General features: G+C 44.3%; 2 protein-coding genes across 3 annotated transcripts in view; both read right to left on the reverse strand.

Annotated features, from left to right (window-relative positions):
• Positions 1-553: 553 nt before the first annotated feature.
• Positions 554-10,740, reverse strand: TMEM179 (transmembrane protein 179). The gene is made up of 4 exons (XM_078610139.1): positions 9,572-10,740; positions 6,050-6,187; positions 5,165-5,243; positions 554-2,395 (listed from the first exon to the last, which is right to left on the reverse strand). The coding sequence occupies exons 1-4, from the start codon at positions 10,093-10,095 to the stop codon at positions 2,171-2,173; spliced, it is 966 nt and encodes a 321-aa protein (XP_078466265.1). The 5' UTR covers positions 10,096-10,740; the 3' UTR covers positions 554-2,170.
• A 4,543-nt stretch (positions 10,741-15,283) lies between these two features.
• CNST (consortin, connexin sorting protein) overlaps positions 15,284-21,865 on the reverse strand; it is a 38,422-nt gene continuing 31,840 nt past the window's right edge. For both annotated transcript variants that reach the window (XM_078610141.1, XM_078610140.1), the window contains exon 11: positions 15,284-21,205. In XM_078610141.1, the coding sequence (XP_078466267.1) occupies positions 20,904-21,205 (302 nt within the window). In that variant the 3' untranslated portion in view covers positions 15,284-20,903. The remainder of the gene's footprint in view (positions 21,206-21,865) is intronic.

Here is a 21,865-nt window from a genome sequence, read left to right on the forward strand (position 1 = left end):
AGAACCCGGTGAAAAATCCACGCGACCACGGAGCGAGCGAGAGAGAGATGCAATCTCCAAATATAAAGCCGTCAGGATCGAGATCGAACCCACGACCCTCTTGCATACTAGGCGAGGGAGTTAACATCGCGAGGGAGGGCGGTTATTGCTGTTTAACCTCCATTGAATTTCCCAGTTCCATAACATTTTAACACACATCAAACACAAAGTCATAATTTGTGCAGTTTTGTTATTGTTTTAATCGGCTTGACAGTGACCCTCATTGCATTCCAAACGAACACGGAGTCAAGAACGATGGCTACTAGAAGGCAAACTTAATGCTCATTGTATTGTATTGTGCTTATGACATAATTACGTTGTGCTATGTACCTACGTGGCTAATGTACTTGTCGTGATTTAGCACGACACTTAATAGTTTGACAGTATTACAATTTCGATTTAAAGCTTTCGTGACTGCAGGGATTCATCTTCTTGGTTCTTTCGGTAAAGTCACGTAGAAGGGAAGTAATAATTTATTATGTTTTATTTTTATTATTTTATTACTTCCCTTCTACGTGACTTTACCGAAAGAACCAAGAAGATGAATCCCTGCAGTCACGAAAGCTTTAAATCGAAATTTAAACGAAACTATTTAAACGCAACTATTATTATAGTTTACCAGGTAAAGCCCACTGAACTTTATAGCTCTTTGCAGAAGCGAACTAGCTACAAATGATAGCTCAACAAGGTGGCTTATCACGTGGAAATTGATGTCAGCCAAATACTGTACTCTAAAGACATGTTTCTTAATGTGGTGAGTGCTCGCAATGAAGCATCCGTGTGACCCAGGTGTAATTCCTGTCCTCACAATGTTTTTTTAATGAATAAAAACGGCTTCGGGCACTTGGTAATGACGCCCACCGGTAGACTCCCCCTGGAACTCTACCGGGCATGTTCCACTGGGCAAAGACCCCGGGGCCAGTCCAGGATACTCTGGTGGGACTATGTCACTCGGCTGGCCTGGGAACGCCTGGGAATTCCCCAGGAAGAGCGCCAGGGCAAGGGAGGTCTGGACCGCCACTACTCAACACGCAGCCACCGCGACCCTCACCAGGATAAGCGGATTGAGAAATGAACAAACGAACGAACCACCTTGGCATATGTCCTTCCTCCCAGATATTTTCCATTCCTTGTATGCCACTCTGTGAATATTCTTGATCATCAGCCATCATCTCTCTTAAAAACACATCCTGCCCAAAACCCACTCACTTTCCTTGACAGTTTGAATGCATGTCAATATAGCCTGTGTATGTTCACGAATCCACGTGTTCATCCGTCTCTCTAAATGTAATTACAGGCATGAATTTCTCCACGGTAGACACGCTTTTTACTTCCTGTTCCACGTTTTTGTTGTTACCGAACACGTTTCTAAACTACATATCACAGCAGATAGTAGGTGCCTGCTTTGAGCTACTATCCTTCGGCACTGTGCTGTGCTCACATATGCAAGCAGCGGTAAAAATGTTTTAAAAATAAGATGCAAAAAATAAAAATCACACTTAACCAAACAAATCGACTTATTTCAAAGCCTTATATTATTGTGCTCCCGAGAGAATAGGCACAATATGATGATTCATAGTATTTTTGGTCGCATCACGTAAGTAAAATGTGTCGTAAAACCCTCCCCCACTTGACACAGCCAATTCATATTTTTTTTATTTCGGTTGTGGTGATTGTAGAGGCCTCTCGTCATAGCAGGGATCACGTGAACCCACCACATGGTAGCCGAATTGAACAATGATCGATTTTCATCAAACATCAATTAATGATCAATAATCGACTCTTGAACGCACAATTCGATGCCTGCATCACGAGCGCAATAATTTAATTTAATCAATGAATCGATGCACGTAGTTCACATTTAAAAATGACCAAATCGCCTAATTTTGTAAAACTATCAACATTGCCCCCTTGCCCCCCTCACTGGCAGACTACAATACATCCATCCATGAAACATGCTGCCCTCATGATAGCCTTGCTTTATAATGACTAGAATATATCGAATGAATTAAGTGACCATCATCATCATCATGATCGTCATCATTCCACACAGACACGCACGTTTTAGGAACGTTAGCGGGCAGCAAAGCGCAAGCGAGCCGCGCGTGTTTCCACCCCACGGCGGCGCTCCTCAGATGAACCCGCTGGGTTGCTTGTCACCCGCCTGAGCCGCCGGGCGTCGCTCGGGCGAGGTGAGCCCTGCACTGCCGCCTCTCGTCACCGCTCGGCTCATCAGAAGCTCCTTCTCGCGCGCCAGGCTGTGCAGGAGGTCGCTCTGCCGGTGGCTGCGGTAGACCTTGGCGAAGGCGAGACCAGCCAGGGCCACCCACGTGAGCCACGCGCACCACAGCCCGAACTGTGGAGCAGAAGGGCTGTTAGTTGAGAGTATTTGCCTGCCTGTAGAATTTCGATTTTAAGCTTTCGTGAATGCAGGGATTCATCTTCTTGGTTCTTTCGGTAAAGTCACGTAGAATGGAAATAATAAAATAATAAAAATAAAACATCATAAAATAATTCTCACGACGTTTCGGCCACAACGCAAGCAGCCATCCTCAGGTGTAGAGCAGGTCTGTCGAGAAGCCAGAGTCTGAATGACTCTGTCTTCTCGACAGACCTGTTCATTCAGACTCTGTCTTCTCGACAGACCTGTTCTACACCTGAGGACGGCTGCTTGCGTTGTGGCCGAAACGTCTTGAGAATTATTTTATTACGTTTTATTTGTATTATTTTGCCTATAGAATGTCCATGTGACGAATGAGCCACTTTCGTTGAGCTGTCGCTTGTGGCCAGGTCGCTTCTGAAAGAGAGCGGTGTGGCTCAGCGGGCTTTACCCGGTAAAATAAAACAAAAGTAGTCGATTGACGTGCCCACGCTCTCATGGGGACTGACAGAGGGATGGGCGCTGCAAACACCAACAGTGGAGAGGTGAACAAATAACGAGCAGTTGCCCTGAGAGGTACTGAATGCGGGGTTAAGGGTGGGGTTCAGGGCAGTGTGAGGAGTAGTGCTCGTGGCTAGTTGGTTAGTTGGTTAGGGTTAACGGTGAACCACAATACCTTGCTTGAACCACAATGCATTGTGGATCTCGTCAAGGTGAAAAAACCATCACGCGAACTTTGGTCATCCCCGGTAGCAGCATTTGGCTAACCATCGAACAAAGCCGGTCATTGCATCGCGCGCATTCAGATGTGCTTCTGCGGCCGTCTGGAACGCTCTTCCGTCCAATATTCGAAAGCCACTGGAGCTACGCACTTTTAAATCATCGGGATTGAAAACTAATTTTTTTAGAACTGCTTTTTGTGTTTTGTCTGTTGTCCTTCACCGGAACCTCCGATTAGAGGAGTTGGCTACAACGGTGTGAAGGAAGTTCAAAATACATAGAGGGTGGAGATATAATGTAGTTGGCTGCTGGACTGCACCCACAAACTGCTTGACCATCGCAGGTTAAACATCCAGGAGGGATTGAGGGAGTAGAGGTCAAGTCCCGTCCAGTCTCTCTGTTCAAAAAAAAAGCAAAGGTGTGATGGTCATCTTCATTGTCATCCCTGAGAGAGTGGTAGAAATTCGACATTCCCATGACAGGCGCCAGGGTTTCTTTCAAATTACCTCTCTGGTCATAAATTGGCTGAATTGATTATTCCAAGCAATTCAATGTTGAAATTAGCTGTAATTATTGCATGCACATCGTCACTGTGGGGAGTCTGAATGTAAACACCACGTTAATACTGCGATTATAATCGCTTTTGAAAATTCTAGACTTGAAGTTTTCGTGACTGCAAGGATCCATACTATTGGTTCTTTCGGTAAAGTCTCTACCTATGTGACTTTACCGAAAGAACCAAGAGTATAAGCTTTTGAAAAGTCAAGATGAAGGTTAGCACATCTTTTTACGTGACATTCATATATTTTTTTACGTAGACATAACATCCTTTGTTAGATAGTAACTTAAAAGCTTTCAGCTGTGGCACTGGACCCCTTCTGTGAATCCATGAATATTTAAAATCACTCAACTGTTTTCGATGGTGTTATGGGCCATCTCTAATGCATCACTATGCGGCCACTCTCAGTGCTTTCTAGGCACACACGAGGACAGATGTGCGACTCCTAAGAAAAATTTTGCGTCGATTGTTACCCTCCTTTTAAAACACACGGTAACGAACTCACTGGGTACAAACACATTATCGTATCGGAAGTGTCTTTTCCCATAACTCACACGGTAAGTGTGTGCAGCTGACATGAATGAGAGCGGAACTGGAGACTTGGTCCTGCTGATGTCAGCCGACGTGCGTTTCTAAAAGCTACGAGTAAACGGACGGTGTGATAAACGTGCAGTGCTGCTACAGCGTGGTCACCATTTTGTCTCGGTTGCCATTTTGTACGCAGAAACAAAGGGCAATTTATTGTTATTGTTCCTCATAAATCCATTCGCATCCTAACAATTCCCTTTGTTATCTATACTTTTAAGATTAGTTAATAAAAATAATTATATTTTAATTAATTTCTAATGGTTGTGGGAATTGTTCTGCGACTCTTAAAACCCAACTTTGCATTTTTTCTGTGAGGCAGCCGAAACAACTATGATTGGCGCCTTATAAATGCTTATAAATGCTTTTACCTCCGATTAGCACGGTTGGCTACGTACGGTGTGAAAGAAGTTCAACAAACATACGTTATTTGTAACGCCGCGTGACATTTTGAGCTGTTAGGATGCATGTCGAGTGGAGGAGGGCTTTCCTCGGTGTACGTTTGGCCAGACGGGTAGGTGGCCTAACCCAACAACAATTTATTGCGAATCTCGGTGATGAATAACATATACGATGGTGCAGTCTCACTTTTGGTGCAATAAGTGTAGGCTTTGCTACGTTTCAAATTGCAAACAGATGAAACAATTGTCTTCGTTGTGATATGAGAATGAAGTAGACCAGTTTACAATATAAAAGACAATAGACCTGTAATATTGATTTTTTTATGCCAGCTCAACAGCCACGGTTCTAAACCAGTATGAGGACAGGTATTGGCACTTCCATTTCATCTCCGCACGTGGCAGCTTCTTGCATCTGCTGAAAGCATTGTTACGTGTAATCAATCCCGAAAATCAATTACTTTGTCTTAGAAAATCCTGTACCTGGATTACCCCGAAGTGCGTGTAGAAGGAAGTTGTAATGACATCCATATTGAGGTTCATTTCCTGAGCCTCCTCACAGCTGTAGACAAACAAAAATTCAATGCACGTTACATGACGTTGGGTGAAAACACGGGTATTCCCATCAACATGAGTCCTGGACATTGTGGTCCAAGCTCATCAAAAGCAATTTACATGGATAAACGACGTGTCCTGGAAATATCGTGAACGGATATGCCGTGTCTCACACTAGGGTTTGGGAAGGAATTATAGGGGCCTGCAGTGTGTAGTATAATGGTGAGCACACTGGAGCCAGAGATGCAGGCAGTTCATAATCTTTTATAATTAGCAGGTATCTTATTGGTTCTTTCGGTAAAGTCACGTAGAAGGGAAATAATAAAATAATAAAAATAAAACATAATAAACTACAATGTTTTATTTTTATTATTTATTATTTCCCTTCTACGTGACTTTACCGAAAGAACCAAGAAGATGAATCCCTGCAGTCATGAAAGCTTTAAATAGAAAATTAGCAGGTAAGAATTATGGGGTTTATTCATTGTTCACTTCCGTGAAATACAAAGATTTGTGGATTATTAGAGTACAAATTTTTGGATTTCTGCCGTATTTTGTTGCCCTTTGGCCAATCCACTGCCGAATGAGGGCCTACTTACACCGTACGGGTCATAGAGGTTGTTTCACAACACTTCACCACACTGGTTAGTGTGGTTTGGTGAAGACGGGGAGCAAAGACGTGGAAGCATAGGCGTACGGTACAACAATTGAGTATTTTTTTTCTAAACTGCGCTGTGCTGGCACACGATGTACCCTGGTAGGTCTTTTTTTTTTGTTTTCGTCGATATTGTTTTTCCTCGTGTGGCCTCACACCTGTCAGGCTTGCCGCCCGGAATGGCGATGCTGTTGCACCAGACGTTGAAACCCACGCTCACCACCGTGCTTGCCACGAAGGTCATCATCGCCACCAGGCCGCTGCCCACCAGGTTGAGAAACGCTGCAAAGAGGGTGCTGCAAACACACACACACACAGACACACATATGCATGCAACTACAACAACAGCCGCAGATTTGCTACTAAAGTGGCGGTGGTGACGTCACCACAGCTGTTGTGGCCAGGCTAGGTGCACTAAGTGCACACATGCTCAAGCCAGTTGAGGTGGCACCAGTGTCGGATTATCCCAGTAGCAAAAGTAGCTACACGTGCTACGGGTCTCGCACTTTCAAGGGCTAAATGCTTTCAAGCTATCAATTCCGGTTCAGTGATTATGCACTCGCTCTATTACTATAGTACTATACCGCTTTCAACTTTTATGAACGACTAGGTGTTTAAGGTTAGCGATTTGTCGTATTATCTGGCTGTATAGCAATTTTTTTTTATGACTTACTATGGAAGTTTAAATTTTGAGTTTTAAAATTTGTATGGCCCCTTTATAACATATGCTACAGACCCCGCACTAGCTTAATCCGGCACTGGGTGGCACATGCTCACAATGCAGCAATGTGGCAGGCAAGGGTTGGTGGACGAGGCTGGTCAGAAACTTGGTTTGTGAGCCCCTCTGACTACTATCCCCATGTATTCAGGTTTTTCTCTGGGTACACCTCGTTTCAAACCCCAGCAATGAAATGCCATTGTTGTCAACTGCATTTTGTGTACAGTACACACAAACAAAATCTAAACATGTATTTAAACTGGAAGAATCCGATGAGCTATAAAGCTCTATTTCACAGATGTCCAGTAGGGACAGATAAGAACGTTACAACATCAAACGATACAAAACATGATAGGAGTGCAAAGTATAGGAAAGGTAAACAAATCACTTAATTAAAAGTATACAAATACAACTACAATTTTTTTAATCTTACCATGTAAAGCCCACTGAACTATTAGCTTCTTTTTCAGAAGCAACCCATCCACAAATGATAGCTCAACGAAGTGGCCTTTCACGTGGAAATTTATAGCAGGAAAAATAATCTAAGTGATCTAAACACATGTACATACAAGACACAGACGCAGCTGTCCAACACTACAGACTGACATAAAAAAAAACCACACAGCAGCCAGCAGAGTGCATTACAACCCCATTACTGCCAAATGTCAACACATTCGTGTTTTGATCCCACGTGGCACATGACATCTGGGACTCTTTGAATGGTTAATTTGGAATAGCTACTGTGGTATAGCAATTAAGCATACATCCTTCCGTTATTGAACATGGTAGAAAAACATTCAATGAAAGTTTCAGAGGTTCTGAATTTTTATATTCTGCAACTTTAAGTGCCTTGAAGCGCACACAATGTATGTTTTAGAGGTCCTGGTAAAAAAAAATCACAATGTTGTGTCTAATCAGCTCCAGGCTAGTCACATGAGAATTATATTTGCCATGATTGATATCGCATGAAGTCATAGATGTTATCTCCGCTACTATTAATATGCATCTGTGTGCCAGTCTTTGTTTTTCTCATGTGCAGTGACTTGGAAAATATTGGCATCATGTGGTTGTGCTTTAAAATTGCAGCCAAATTTCAATTTGTGCCACATTTTCCAGATAATGGGACGCCCAGGATAGCTTGTGGCCAGAGTCAATCAAGTTATACGAACTGTAGAGAACCCTGTTCTTTGGGTCTTTCGGTAAAGTCACGTAGATAGAACAAATAATAAAAATAATAACAATATCACGACGTTTCGATCGCAACACAAGTAATCGTCATCAGGTAAAAAAAAAAGATGACGATTGCTTGTGTTGCGATCGAAACGTCGTGATATTGTTTTTTTTCTATCTACCTGGCTTTACCGAACGACCCAAAGATCACGTGGATAGGTGGAAAGAAACTAACAAAAAAACTGCGACGTTTCGATCACAACACAAGCGATCGTCATTGTGTCGTAATCGAAACGTCGTCGTTTTTTGCTATTTTCTTTCAACCTATCTACGTGACTTTACCGAAAGACCCAAAGAATATGAATTCCTGCAGTCACGAAAGCTTTAAGTCAAGATTTGTCGAGAACCCGTTGCTCTGCAATGGACAATAATAGAAAACAACGATTTTAACTCTTCTCGCAATCCTCCTGTACCCGCAGCACTAAAAGTAATCAAACATTTTTACGAACTGAAATTCCAAGATAATATTTATCGTGAGGTTATTTTTGTTTTATATTCTCTACACTTAAAAAAAAATTCTGGTAAAATAATAATAATAATAGGACAAATGTAAAAGTTTGAGCGATTCAAAATGAACCGTGGTTAGTCTTTTGTCTTCGTTACTCCCAGTTTTTCGGTGTGGCTATTATTATTATTATTGCTATGATTGTTACGTCTTCTGAACGTCTCCTTCCGCCGTTTCAATGCAATGCAATGTTTATTTGTTCCACAGAAAATCCCGTGAAGCCAGTTACCCAGATAGTTTCGGTGGCAATGGCTCGCAGCAGTCACTAACAGAGTCATTGTTGGGGTGGACAGGAGCCCAGCCAGCAGACAGCCAGGAAACTCGAGGTGTAGATCATCATGATATATTATTAATACCGTAGTCGTTTGATGGGCTGCCATACCTGCCCACGTAGCCAGTTACCCAGTTAGTTTCGGTGGCAGCCACTAACAACAGTTATTGTTGGGGTGGACAGGAGCCCAGCAAGCAGCCAGCCAGGAAACTCGAGGCATAGATTAATTTTAATAGGAGTTTGATGTGGTTTCACAAACACACCTTTCGATTACACTATGTAACACAATTTTGGTTCCTGGGTAATAAGTGTTATTTCGTAATTGCTTATGCCTAAAAAGTATAGAAAATGACTTATTCCCCACAAACTTTGCTTTTGTGACCAGGAGAGTCATATTTAGAAATTTACCTATTTTAAATGAGAAAATGGGCTAATTTGTGTCTTTTCGTTCACATAAAGTCAGAAAAAACCAACATATGAATCAAAATTAGCATGTATTTATACTAAAGTAATAAAAAATTACTACACAACAAAGTCTATAGATAGGTACCACGTTCCACGTTTTTCTAGGAAGTCACGAGTCATTTTATTTTATTAATGCTGAAAAGAACACGTGGCATGCCTAATACTGGCACAAATCTGCCAACTAAAAAGCGCCGTCACATTAATACCACTCTTACAACGTTAACAATACACATTTTATACAATAAGGAAAAACATATACCATCTAAAAGTAGTTGTCCTATGCAGTTTATAACTGGGCTCTGCCATTATAACACTGTGACAACAACAACAACAAACACCGTAACGTGGAATTTCCGCCGCTGCGCTCAATCAGGGGCGGTCAACAGAAACACGGGAGGCGCACGGTGGCACGAGAGCGCAAATTGTTGGAACAACCCGCGCACAATGTGACGAGGCATCATCATCAGCAGCAGTCACCTCCCTTTACTCACTCGTCGTGGCCCTTGCATTGGTAGAAGATGGTCCTCCACGCCTGCACGGCGGCGAGCAGGAGCGACACGATGCCGGTGAACGTCGCGAACTGACAGGCAGAAGGGGCTCCCCACACGGCCACCACGAAACTCGCATCACCGGTGACCCACTCGGCCAGGGAGGTCAGGGGCGGGAGTGCACGAGCGAAGGGTCTCACTCCTCCTCCTCCCTTAGTCTCAGCCACTCCATCGATAAAGTAATCCACGTCGTAGTCATCACGATCCTGCTGGTTTTGCTCCGGCTGCTCCGTTGGTTCGGTGTCTTCAGATTTCTTCCGCATGATGAGAGAAGCCGTTGGAGGCGGTGGTAGCCGGTGCCCTGCAAGCTGCGTGTGGTTGGGACGCTGCCAGGCGCCCTGCGTGTAGAGGAGACATCGGCCCTTGAAGTCGTTGCCGTTCTGTGCCAGTGGGACGAGCACGAAGAAGGCGAAGAACATTGCCAGTACGTAGGCAGAGCACTGGCCGAAGAGCAGGGAGTTGGCCATGCCCACGGTCTGTGTCTCTCTTGAGTTTGCCAACGCGAATACACAACGGGCGCGTGTAAGATGTTTTATACGCACCTCCGATTAGCTCGATTTGCTACGTACGGCGCGAAAGAAGTTCAGCAAACATACCACAGCACGTGTATATATTTCTAAATTGCGTAAATGCACGCTCGACAATAAAAAAAACAACGAGCTTGGTAACAAACAACAAAAATCCACTGGTGATGATAATAGCCCCACAAAAAAACCACCGGGCTCTCTGCAACTATTGACGCAGCGGTGATTGTCGTGAATGTTCGCTGCTGGGCCGCCCGTGATGTTGTCCACCACAAGCGGCCGATGGCGTGGAGGGCAAAGTTAGCGGGGATTGCCTCTTCTGGCCGCTGCTTCTGACGCTGACGATGATGGAGCGTGAGAGGAGGAGGTGGTGGTGGAGAATGGGAGAGAGACAATAGGGGGGAGAGTGGGTAGTAGGGAGAGAGGGTGGAAATGTATGGGCGCGGTTCGTCTGGCCGCCGGTGATGTTTGATGGAGAGATGGCGAAAGTGTGGATAGGAGGAGGAAACTGGGAGGGATAAATGTTGGGAGGAGGAAGAATTGGAGAGCGAGAGGATGCAAGTTAGCGGGGTGCTGTTTGCCTGGCTGCTGTTGATGGTGGTGGTGGGGAGGAGAGTGATAGGGGGAGTGGATGAAGGAGATGGATGGAGGCTACTGGAGTTTGGGGCCCCACACCCCCACACCCTGCACCCCACCCGTGGTATCCTTGTCACGGGACGGACTCGGATGAGAAATGCATTTACAGCGGAAAGAGACGCAACTCGGATGATTGCCCACATCAAAAAACTGACTCCCCCAGCCCCATCACACAGCAGTCATTGTGTTGTATTTTTTCCATTGGTACAAACACACGCACATGTGCCAGAGAGTAGTTCTGCTAAATTGTGTATCGAGGCATTGGTACTCATCTCCTATCAACAGCCAAGAGAAAGTGGCGAGCGGGAATTCCACATTCCTATGGCCGGGTGGGGGGGGAGTCTCTCCATAAGATAATCACTGCTGACTTCCCGACAAAGTGTTACTCATTGTATCGACTCCGGAGGGAGGGATGATGATGATGAGCCAACCTCCCAACCAGCAGGATTTGAACTGACAACCTTCTACTTTTGTGTCAGAACGCACACAAACACACAATATGTGTATTGACGTGGACGATATATTGACCAACAGCTAGCTATACCGTTACAGTGGTTTAGACGCATTTCAATTTCAGAATACGGGAGGGCCCATGGCACCATTAGCACCTCCTGTATTACAGACACGAACAACATGTGTGTTAGTGAGCACCTATTACTGGTAGGAACCTCCTGGTTACACTCGCCCACAGGGGATTATTGTGTCCGTCCGTCCGTCGTGCAGGGAGGGGCTGGATGGGGAGGGAGGGGCTGGGTGGGGAGGGGAGGGTTGGGAGGGTGGGGCTGGGTGGGGAGGGGAGGGTAGGGAGGGGCTGGGTGGGGAGGGTGGGGAGGGGCTGGGTGGGGAGGGTGGCGAGGGGCTGGATGGGGAGGGTGGGGCTGGGTGGGGGGTGGGAGGGGCGGGGCTGGGTGGGAGGGGCTGGTCACCCCGTGGTGCCCTTATAAAACTCAATGTTTAACCTACTCACGCCGGCTTGTGCCCGCCCTCACAGTCGGGCATATTTGCGGAATACACCACGCCGCCGTTGACCCTGGCCATTGACCGAGCAACCCAAAGTTCCTACCAGCTCCGTCCGCAGGAATGTGTTTATTAAAACTGGAACAACAACACGTGTTGTTGTTCCAGTTTTAACAAACACAGTCTTTATTTCAAAATAATACAGTACCACGTATACTGCACATGTCGGACCTGTCTGCATGGCTTCACGTCCCCCCATTGTCCCAAGTCACAGCCGGCGCGAGTCACAAAATCACAGCGTTGGGCAGTTACATACACAGGGCACTCCTCGAAATACGGAACAGATAACGTTCCTGAAAAGTTGTCTGTCAAGCGAAACTCCGAATATCGAACCGTTTTGTCCATTGACTGCCATTACAGAATTGGAGATGCCTTCCTTACACACTGAAATCTGTGGTGGAGCGGCGGCGTAGTCGTTGACATAAACATTGCAACGACTAACATCAGTGGCGAGTCAACATATGGGTCAGTCCTGGTACCTCCATCTCCCACACCTGCCGTGCCTTCAGCAAACCGGTATAATGTGAAGTATGGTCACATAAACCCGATGATGATGGCAAGACAAGGCTCAGTGCTAGCACGTCTGTCTCACAGGAAGACACATTCCTGGGTTCGATTGCAGAATCGGGCACCTGGGGGCCGTCCATAAATGTCGTCACGCGATTTTGGACGATTTTTGACCCCCCCTTTGTCACACGGCGTCACAAAAAGTCAGACCCCCCCCCCCAAATATGACGTCACCAAGCTCTGCCCCCCCCCCCCCAAAATAAAACATGCTTCAAATCGCTTTAAACTATTGTCATTGTAGTGTGTATTTAATGTGGCGCTGCACTCTGATGTTGTAGGAGAAGCATTTATCAAAACGTCTATTTAATTAAGTAGAACGTGTTGTCTATAATTATTTAAAGTTGCGCATTTATTGTACATATACAGAGCACAGGAGTGCATCTATTCATACATGATGGAATTGACAGAAGGGTCATGAAAAAATATTTTTGGTTCTTTCGGTAAAGTCACGTAGAAGGAAAATAAAAAAATATCAATAATAAAATAATACAAATATAAAACAATAACATATATTTTTATAAAATATGTTTATTTTGATAAAATATTTGTTTTATCAGTTTATATTTTTATTATTTTATTATTTCCCTTCTACGCGACATTACCGAAAGAACCAAGAATATGACTCCCTGCTGTCACGAAAGCTTTAGGTCATTAAATTGTTTGCACAAACAGCAATGTGACCACGCACATAACTTTCTTAAACACGATTGACATGTCCGATTTAACAATGAGGCTTACATTTATTTGTGCAAGACAGAAACATCTTTAACAGGAATAAACGGTACTCGATACACAACACGTGATAAACCTGAACATTTCCAGCTGGTACCACAGGCAATTATCATTGCCTGTGCCATCAACTTACATGACGCCAAGTAAGCCCATCGAAGTGTTATTGCAACCTTTCTCTTAAGAAGATAAACTACAGCATTGCTCATTTGAACGACGCATTGTATTTCTGAATAGGATTCAACTCGGTCATCATCAGCTACGCCCAATCCACTGCTGGATTAAGGACCCCCCCCTCCAACTCACGACGCAACGAAGTAACAATCCGCCCAACACCTGCACGCGAATTGATTTCATCACTCCATCTCCTCGGTTGACGACCTCTTTGACGGGCCGTATAAATGAAGGCGTCGACTCGAACTGCTGAGACGAAGTGTATCCTCTACATCGGCAAATTACTCGATCGCTGGCAATGTGCAGCAGGGAGCGGAAATTCGAGAACCTTTGAAACTTTGGCAACTCGGTGGTGAGACGTTAGGGACCGTCCATAAATGACGTCACGCACCTAGGAGGGGGGGGGGGGTTCAGACATTTGTGACGATGTGTGACGAGGGGGCGCGGGTTGAGAAATGTGACGTCACGTAAAAATGCGCAACTTTTAATAAATATAGACAACACGTTCTACTTAATTAAATAGACTTTTAAATAAATGTTTTCTCCTACAACATCAGAGTGCAGCGCCACAATAAATATGCACTACAATGACAATAGTTTAAAGCGATTTGAAGCATGTTAAAAAAATGGGGGGGGGGGGGGCAGAGCTTTGTGACGTCATATTTGAGGGGGGGGGATCTGACATTTTGTGACGCTGTGTGACGAGGGGGGTCAAAAATCGTCCAAAATCGCGTGACGTCATTTATGGACGGCCCCTTATCTCCCGTGCCAGGTATGCAGGAGGTTCGGGGGTTCGAATCCGACCCTGGCACCTGTTGTATATTTGTTCGGATGCCACTAAATGTGTGCGGAGAAGTGAGGGGTTAGGAATTGTGGGATCACACCCTCTTGCCGCATTTCTGTTGGAATAGAAGCCAAACGCTGAGAACGTCACTGTTAGTCTGTTCATATGTACAGCTAGCTCAGGACCCCCTCATCTTCTATGTGGCGATGCCTCCACTATGACCGTGTGTATCTCCATATATATAAAAGGCAAAGTTGTGAATGTGTCTGTTTAAAATGTTTAGCCTACTTCCCGACATGCAACAAACTGGAAATTTGCCATGTGGGTACTTACCAGACTGTACACTATGCAAAAATTATTACAATACACTTTTTTGGGAGGGGGGGAGGGGAGCTCAATAATGCATTTATTTTTTGCACGGCAAGTGAGCGGTGACGTTAAATCTGTTGTGTGACCCGCGCATGGGGAAGCGTAGCGCATTTTAGTGTAGTGGTTAGCGCCCCGCGCTACGAACCCGGCGACCCGAGTTTGATTCCCGCCCACGGCCACCACCGGTGACGATTATTTTAACCGCTCCTGGGCCTCCCCTAGGTCGACTCAGCCTCAAACGAGTAACTGCTGTGGGGAGGCAAAGGTAGCCGCGCGTGGTGGATCCAAGTCCCGGGCAGTAAAGCTAGTTCACTAGAATGCATTGCTCGACTTTGGTGAGCACCAGTGGATATTGAGGGATTGTCCATCAACTCGCAGTGGCTTCAGTTCAACAGGCAAATGAATGCAACCAGAAGGCATGCGACCTTGAAAATAACAAACTTAACGTCTGAGTGACACCCCGGGGGGACATGTTAAGGAGCGCTCAATAATTTTATGTAAAAACAAAGTGAGACGTTTGTCCAAGCACATGGGGAAGTTCAAGCAATGTTATATTTTACTCTGTAGACGTACGGTTCTGTACTCCTGACGCATCCCTGAATATTCACCACCACCATGTCAGGGGAAAGAGGCTGACTTTTTAATTTAAGTCGGGTCGTGCCACCCACCTCCCCTCCACAGGGTTCAGCTGGCTGCTCCTATACTCAGTGGGAGGAAACTAAAAGGATAATCTACATTTTGTACGCTGTGAAGAAATGGTACAAATATTTTCCTTGTCACTTAATGGCAAAGTCAAAAACATTACATGTGTATATGCAGACAAGCCCAGTGGTGTGCTTTATATTTATACAGATATTGCAGGTGGAGGGTCTTTTATTTACGAAAAATCTTTTAACACAAAATTACAAAAACACATCATCATGGGAATCGAGTTCAAAACAGCATTAATATTAGTCTCCTATATGAGTTACAGATGTAAAAAAAGTCACCAATTGGGAAATATTAAGATTTAAAAGCTTGCAAGTGAGTAACCCATATGGAAAGTTCAGAAACGTAGACATTTGCTTCTTTACACGCAACATAAAGCACATACACATAACACGTGAAGCACAATAAAATCTCACACGAGACAATTCGGGAGTGAAGTGAAAAGCTCACTCAAATACATCACGTGTTCAGGTTTATTTACCATTACACAAACATACCGTCTACTTGCACGTAAGTCATTTTACCAGGACACTGCTTTAAGTCAATTTCTATTATATAACCCGTAAAGTCAAAATGTCTACGACTCAAGTGGGCAAGAGGGCATCCGTCATCTCTATTGGTGGCTCCAAGCCAGTGGTGGCATTCCCACGCGATCGTTTAAAACTGCCATGAGTAAATCAAACAAACATCGTTTTCATTTCGCCTTTGTAGGTGGCAACAACATTGCAAGTGGAACTATGCAAAATTACATTTTGTTACACTACAATGTATGCCTATGCATTTGATGTTGTGTCATCTAGATTGGCTCTGTACATTACATTAATTATTTCTACCTAAATATATGCTCATTGCAACACGCAAAACTCCCTATTTATACATTTATATACACCAGGGAGTGTTATATTGAGAAATATATATTAAATTAAGCGGATATTACAAATTGCCTGAAACATATATATATATCAGCTAATGCACTATATGGTGGGTAGTCCTTTTATTTTAATAACTACAATATGCATTCGGCAGTAAGATCCAGCAAGTAATGTACAATAAGAGTGCGTGTGTTTTAAAGACGTTCGCTCATATTTATAATAAATACAATGTGAACACACCACATACACTCGCGTTATCTGGAAACGTTACGACTCACAAAGTGCGGCAACTTAGCTCCCTGTTAAGTTTAAGTTGCAGTGTAGAGACTAGCGACACGGCTGATCACAAGAACACACAACCCCCAAAGTTCATCTGGGCAAATGCCTCGGTGCAACCATGAGCAGTTGCACGTGCGCGACCACGATCCGTTTTCTTGCTATAATATTTGTGCGCTGTGTTTAGCAAGCACGGAGGGGAGTGGCACCTCAATTCATTCACTAATGACATGCATTATATGATTTTAGAATGTAGGAATTTATTCGTGTCGAGTTTTTTTACATTTTCCACATGTGATCTAAAAAGTGACTAATTCTAAAAAGTAAAATAAGACATGCTATGTGATGTATTTACTGACAAGCAGTTAAAGTGTCCCGTACTCAACTGGGTGGCATTCATCTACACTGCTTACGTTTAGTAAAACATTTTTTACTGTAATTGACTTTCCACAAAGTGGTTATCAATTTATCAACCATCTGACGAGGATTTTTAACTCTCAGCCTTCTAATTGTGCGCTTAATGCCATACAAACAATGCCACCCACATGTTCACAAAACCCTCCAGTGAAACGGCCACAGTACAGAGTGCGGTGGACGCAGCACTGATTCATCCCACAAGGTGTCGCCAACGTCTAGTAGCACGATTAAGTATCTGGACTGGAGCTGCCCACATTCTAACCGGGCCAGCGTTAGCAAACATCCATCCAAGCGGTACACACAAATAAATAAATAAAAACCTGCACAAGGACGCGAAGTGCATCACCAAGCCATAAATGACAAATCCACAAACATGCTTATCAAAGAGTCTTGCCTAAACATGGCCTGGGACCCGATCCTCCCTTTGGGGCACAACATAAATTTCGAAGGGGATTTTTTTAATATCCGCCAGTAGCACCGTGACCGTGGAGAGAAATTAATCCCTGAACACTTACACTGTACACTTCTCCCCACATCGCACTCCACGCTATTTTACAATTGTGTATTTTTAGGCATCTTACCACATTTGCTGGATTTAGGTGTTACGGTACCGGTTGAGGGGGGTTTACGTTTTAGATTGATGTTCAGTGTCCCACACGAGACTCAAGTTGGCTCTGGTTGTACGCGATCAAACATCTCCATTGTTCACGATTAATAGTTGCACGTGATTTTATAATCTCTTCAACGACCCTACAGGTCATTTTTAAAAATAAAAGATTGACTGTACACCACAAAGTGAGCCGAGTAAAAGCCACATTTTCAAAAAAAAAAAATAGCTCCGCTTCCCCCCCACCACCACCATCAAGTGAAAATCAGCGACAGATAAACTGTCCCTAGTTCAGGTGGCCTTAATTGGTATCTTAATTCGGCTGTAGCTGAGAGGCAGCTGCAGAACAGAGTACGTAAACCGAGGACTGTTCGTGCTTTCATGTTTAACAACCTGGGATAATCAAGGGGGTTCGAAGAAAAGGCTCTGCTCGTTAACAGAAACTGACGATCTCGTGTAGGAGCTGGTTGATGGATACAGCAGTTTGCATTTTCTTAATGATCTACTGGCAGTGGAGAAGCAGACCTAAAACACCTGACATTTTCACTCACAATGCCTTGCGCAGAAAATAAATTCTTCAGGTCAATGGTTTTCACAAAGGACCATTATCTAAAATGTAAAGATACAATACTCTAAAATTTGCTTTAATTATCTCAAATTAACTTCAATGCAAAAGCATCATTGCTGGAGACGCTCGCGAGCAATCAACATGTATTATTATTAATATAATGGAGCTTTATTGAACACGGTAGGGAAGTGTTTTTCAAGTGTACTTGCAGAGAACGGGATTGATATTCAGATCCGCCACGTGATTGGTACCAAATCCATCATTAAATGGGACCCATCCTGATGAAACTTGGCAAGAAGTGACTCAACCGGGGTTGAGACAATGCACCGGATGCAACCGTTAATATCGATTCACGCCCGTAACAATTTATATTTGGAAACTTTTTGTACTTAACGGAGCCATTGTTACAACTAGTGGCAGCTACATTCACCGGCCGTGTTGAAAAAAATCGAATCGCATCGTGACTCCGTATCGTAACAATTCATCCAATTCATTTCAGGGGTTGTGAAACGGTTCAAAATTGTTACAACTCGACTGATTAGTACAGCACTGCCAGAGACACCTCAACGTGTTCTTGACATGGAAGGAGAAAACAAATGTTTTTCGGGAAGAGATTGTGTAAGCTTGTCCTTTTTGTAATATACATTTCTTATTAAGTTATCCTTAAAAACGTGAACAATGTCCCAGCAGCTAAATGGGTCAATGTGTCATGAACATATTTGTTTTGGACATTACCACAACTGTGTGCAATATGATTCATTTTAGTTTTTAAATTTCTGCAACTATGCAGAGGGCTCAGAAAACCAAAAATATCTGAATGCTCAAGGAAATGGGGCACTCCTTTGTTGCAGCTCAAGATTATATTCCAATTTAATCGGTTTTAAATGTATTACTACATACGATATACATATACACACACATTTCATTTACAGCTATTATGTTCTGTATACACAGATGTGTAGAAATGTATACACATTGTGTGTATGTGTGTGTATACAAGATATATCGATCACATTTTGAAACGGACTGCGATCAAAATCTCTCAAAATTGCATTCATTTTATCACACAATAATTCCTAAGGTCACACTTATAGTTGACCAAGCTTGCTTTAAGGGTTGTTATTTTAAATCAATGAAAAGTCCGATACCGGTGCATGTTTTGGTTGGTGCGGTGGTTCAAGCACCGCGCTACGAAGCTGGCAGCCCAAGGAGGGATTCCCGGCCCACGGCAAAGATCAGGGGGCACGTGATTTATGAACCAGCCCAGGGCGTCGCCCCCTTCGTCAACCCACACGGACCAGCATGGTGAAGTATGGCCAAACAACCCCCCACGGGTGACCACCACCATGCATAAATACAGGCGTTGTAGGTTGCTACGCGGCTAAGGTGTCAGCAGAGAGCAGTGCAGGAAAACCCATTGTACTGTACCATAATGCTACGTCTATTACTCGCCGTCTTCACCAACCCAATTTGTGATATTAACAGCGCCCCACGACATGCGCGGCACAGGGAGGTCTTCATCCAGGAGTGGTTGGATAATATTAATTAATATTATTTAATATTATTTACCAACGTGCAGTTTTGTGAGAATGTTTAGCGTCTGGGACTCTGCAGGATGGCTTGCTCAGCTAGGGAGCCCCACGCTGCAGTGAAACCTATTCCAGCGGTTGCAATGGTCGCCCCCCCCCCCCACCTCCGCCCCCTCCCCCCCGGGTTTGTGGGAACGCAAGTTTTGCGATCCTCGCTGACTTCAAGGTGGGCCCTCACAAGACGCTAACACTACTACGCACCTTCCTGTACACAGCCCCACTTTGGCCCATGGAATTGGATGTACAAAATGTCTCACTCTTGCACTTTCGTTGGCTATGTCAATTTTGGTGGATGTTTCTCTCATCCCACCCACCCTGACTGCATTCCATAAGGTTGATGTGAATGTTCAAATCAAGAATGCTATAATTGGAAAGTTATTGATTATTCTGTTTGTATATTAAAATGTCATGTTTACATACTGGATTCCAATCAACAATGTCTTATTGTTAGCGGTATTTCTCTGATGATAACAATAATATTCATTAATTATATTTATCTCGTGATCCATACGATTAGAAATAAAATACTACACATTCTAATATAGTACTTTCATAAATTACTTAATAAAATGATCATATTTAATACATGTAGTATTATCCATCTATGATTGCAATTACTATCACGGCCTGCACGTGGCTTCTCTACAGAATTATTCTGGAACCAAGACAGCACCGTGCAAATTTAAGGTTCACAAAACTATTAAATATAAAAATTGAGTCACAGGGGCAACTCCCAAGGTGCCCCATCTAGAATGCGGAACTCGTGACGATTTAACTCGTGTTCCAACATCGCTCCCGTAAAGCGTTTCTCCAGCTCCCAGGAGGGTCTCTGCAAGAATATAGCACACGCATAGCTCTTCCCCCCCCCCCACCGCTGATATAGAACAGGACAGTTCCTACTAAACCACGATGCACAGTCACACCATCATTAAATAAACAAAAAATAAAACATATCCAAAACACATCAATTACACGTGTATAAAAATGTAATCAGAATGTTTGTTTCTTGTTGTTGTTGTGGTTGAACGGCTGAAAAACATAACAGTTCCATGTGTATTTACCATCTTTCTTCCCCATCTGCTGGTTCACTACATCCACCCCTCCCTCCCACTTTGCGTCCAAAACTCCATTTATGTCCACGCTTGCTACAAGTGCTTCTGGAGCACACCAACAAAGCACTCTGTTTGATGTCGACATCCACTCCCACACGAGGCGCTTTAAACATGTTCACATTGACATCCCTCCGTGACGCTGGTGCTCCCCGCTTGCTGTAAATCTCACCAAGAGGCTGCAAAACAGAGGCGGCGTGTGCGTGAGCTCTTCACGCGAGCTATTCGCGCAGGAATCAGTCGCCATGGTGGCAGCCATACGGGACCAACAGTGGGTTTCGTCGCGAAGTTGTTTAGGTGAGGGGGTGGGAAGGGTTTGGTTGTTTTTGTCAAACCGACGTCGCGTTGAGGTGCGATGAGAGCCACCCTGACGCAGCCGAGAGGCAATGCTGCAGAGCTTCGGCCGTGGCTGAGAGGCAGCGAGTCGCGCGGCCGTAGTAGGCCTTGGTCTGCGCGCGGAAGTCGGCGCACGCCTGGGCCGTTGCCGCCGCGTCCGAATCTCCCAACGTCCGCTCCACGTCGCTGTCGGCGAACAGGTGGCAGTAGAAGGCCGTGCCCAGGACGCTCACCAGCACAGTACCCAGCATGAGCAGCAGCAGTAGCAGGCAGCTGGCGCCACCTTCCTCTGTGTCTGGGAAGGATATAGTCCGGGCAAGGGGATGCATGAAATGTAAGGCAAAATGGAATGAAAAGTTTCTGCCTCCTCAAATGAGCGTGGGGCGGTATCCATGTTGTTGGTTGGTGGCTCTGAGGTAGTGCTGGAAATTCTACATTGCTACGACTAGTCACTGCACAGAACAAGAACTTAATATTCAACAAAGTTGTATTGATTTTATTAACTCTGGAGAGTTGATGAGCCAAGTTGGCAACTAAAAAACAAAAATGTAACTCTTCATCTTGTCAGCTCAAGTACTTCCCAAAAAAAAATATCTACATTTTATTTCAATTAAGATGCAGGTAAAATAAAAACTTCAGATTTTGTCTTCAAAGCTGGCACATCATGATCTAGTCTTAGAATGCATTCACAGTACCTTTGACATCCATTTTGACTGGAGATGACTAGTTTCAGAAATTTCCTGAACATGTTTAACTTTTTCGCACTGTACGCAGCCAACTGTGCTAATCAGAGGTGCGGGGAGGGGACTAATCGGAGCTGGGGGAGGACAAATCACTAACGGTGATCAAGAGAACATTCAACATGTAAGTGGGCACAATAACAATGCCATGTTATTGTTAAATCATACTATTTATACGGTCAGTTCGATACGAGTCAGTGCCAATGTGCACAGTA

This window comes from Lampetra planeri, chromosome 33 (genome assembly GCF_965212315.1).
Source record: "Lampetra planeri chromosome 33, kcLamPlan1.2.h2, whole genome shotgun sequence".
NCBI classification, from domain to species: Eukaryota; Metazoa; Chordata; class Hyperoartia; order Petromyzontiformes; family Petromyzontidae; genus Lampetra; species Lampetra planeri.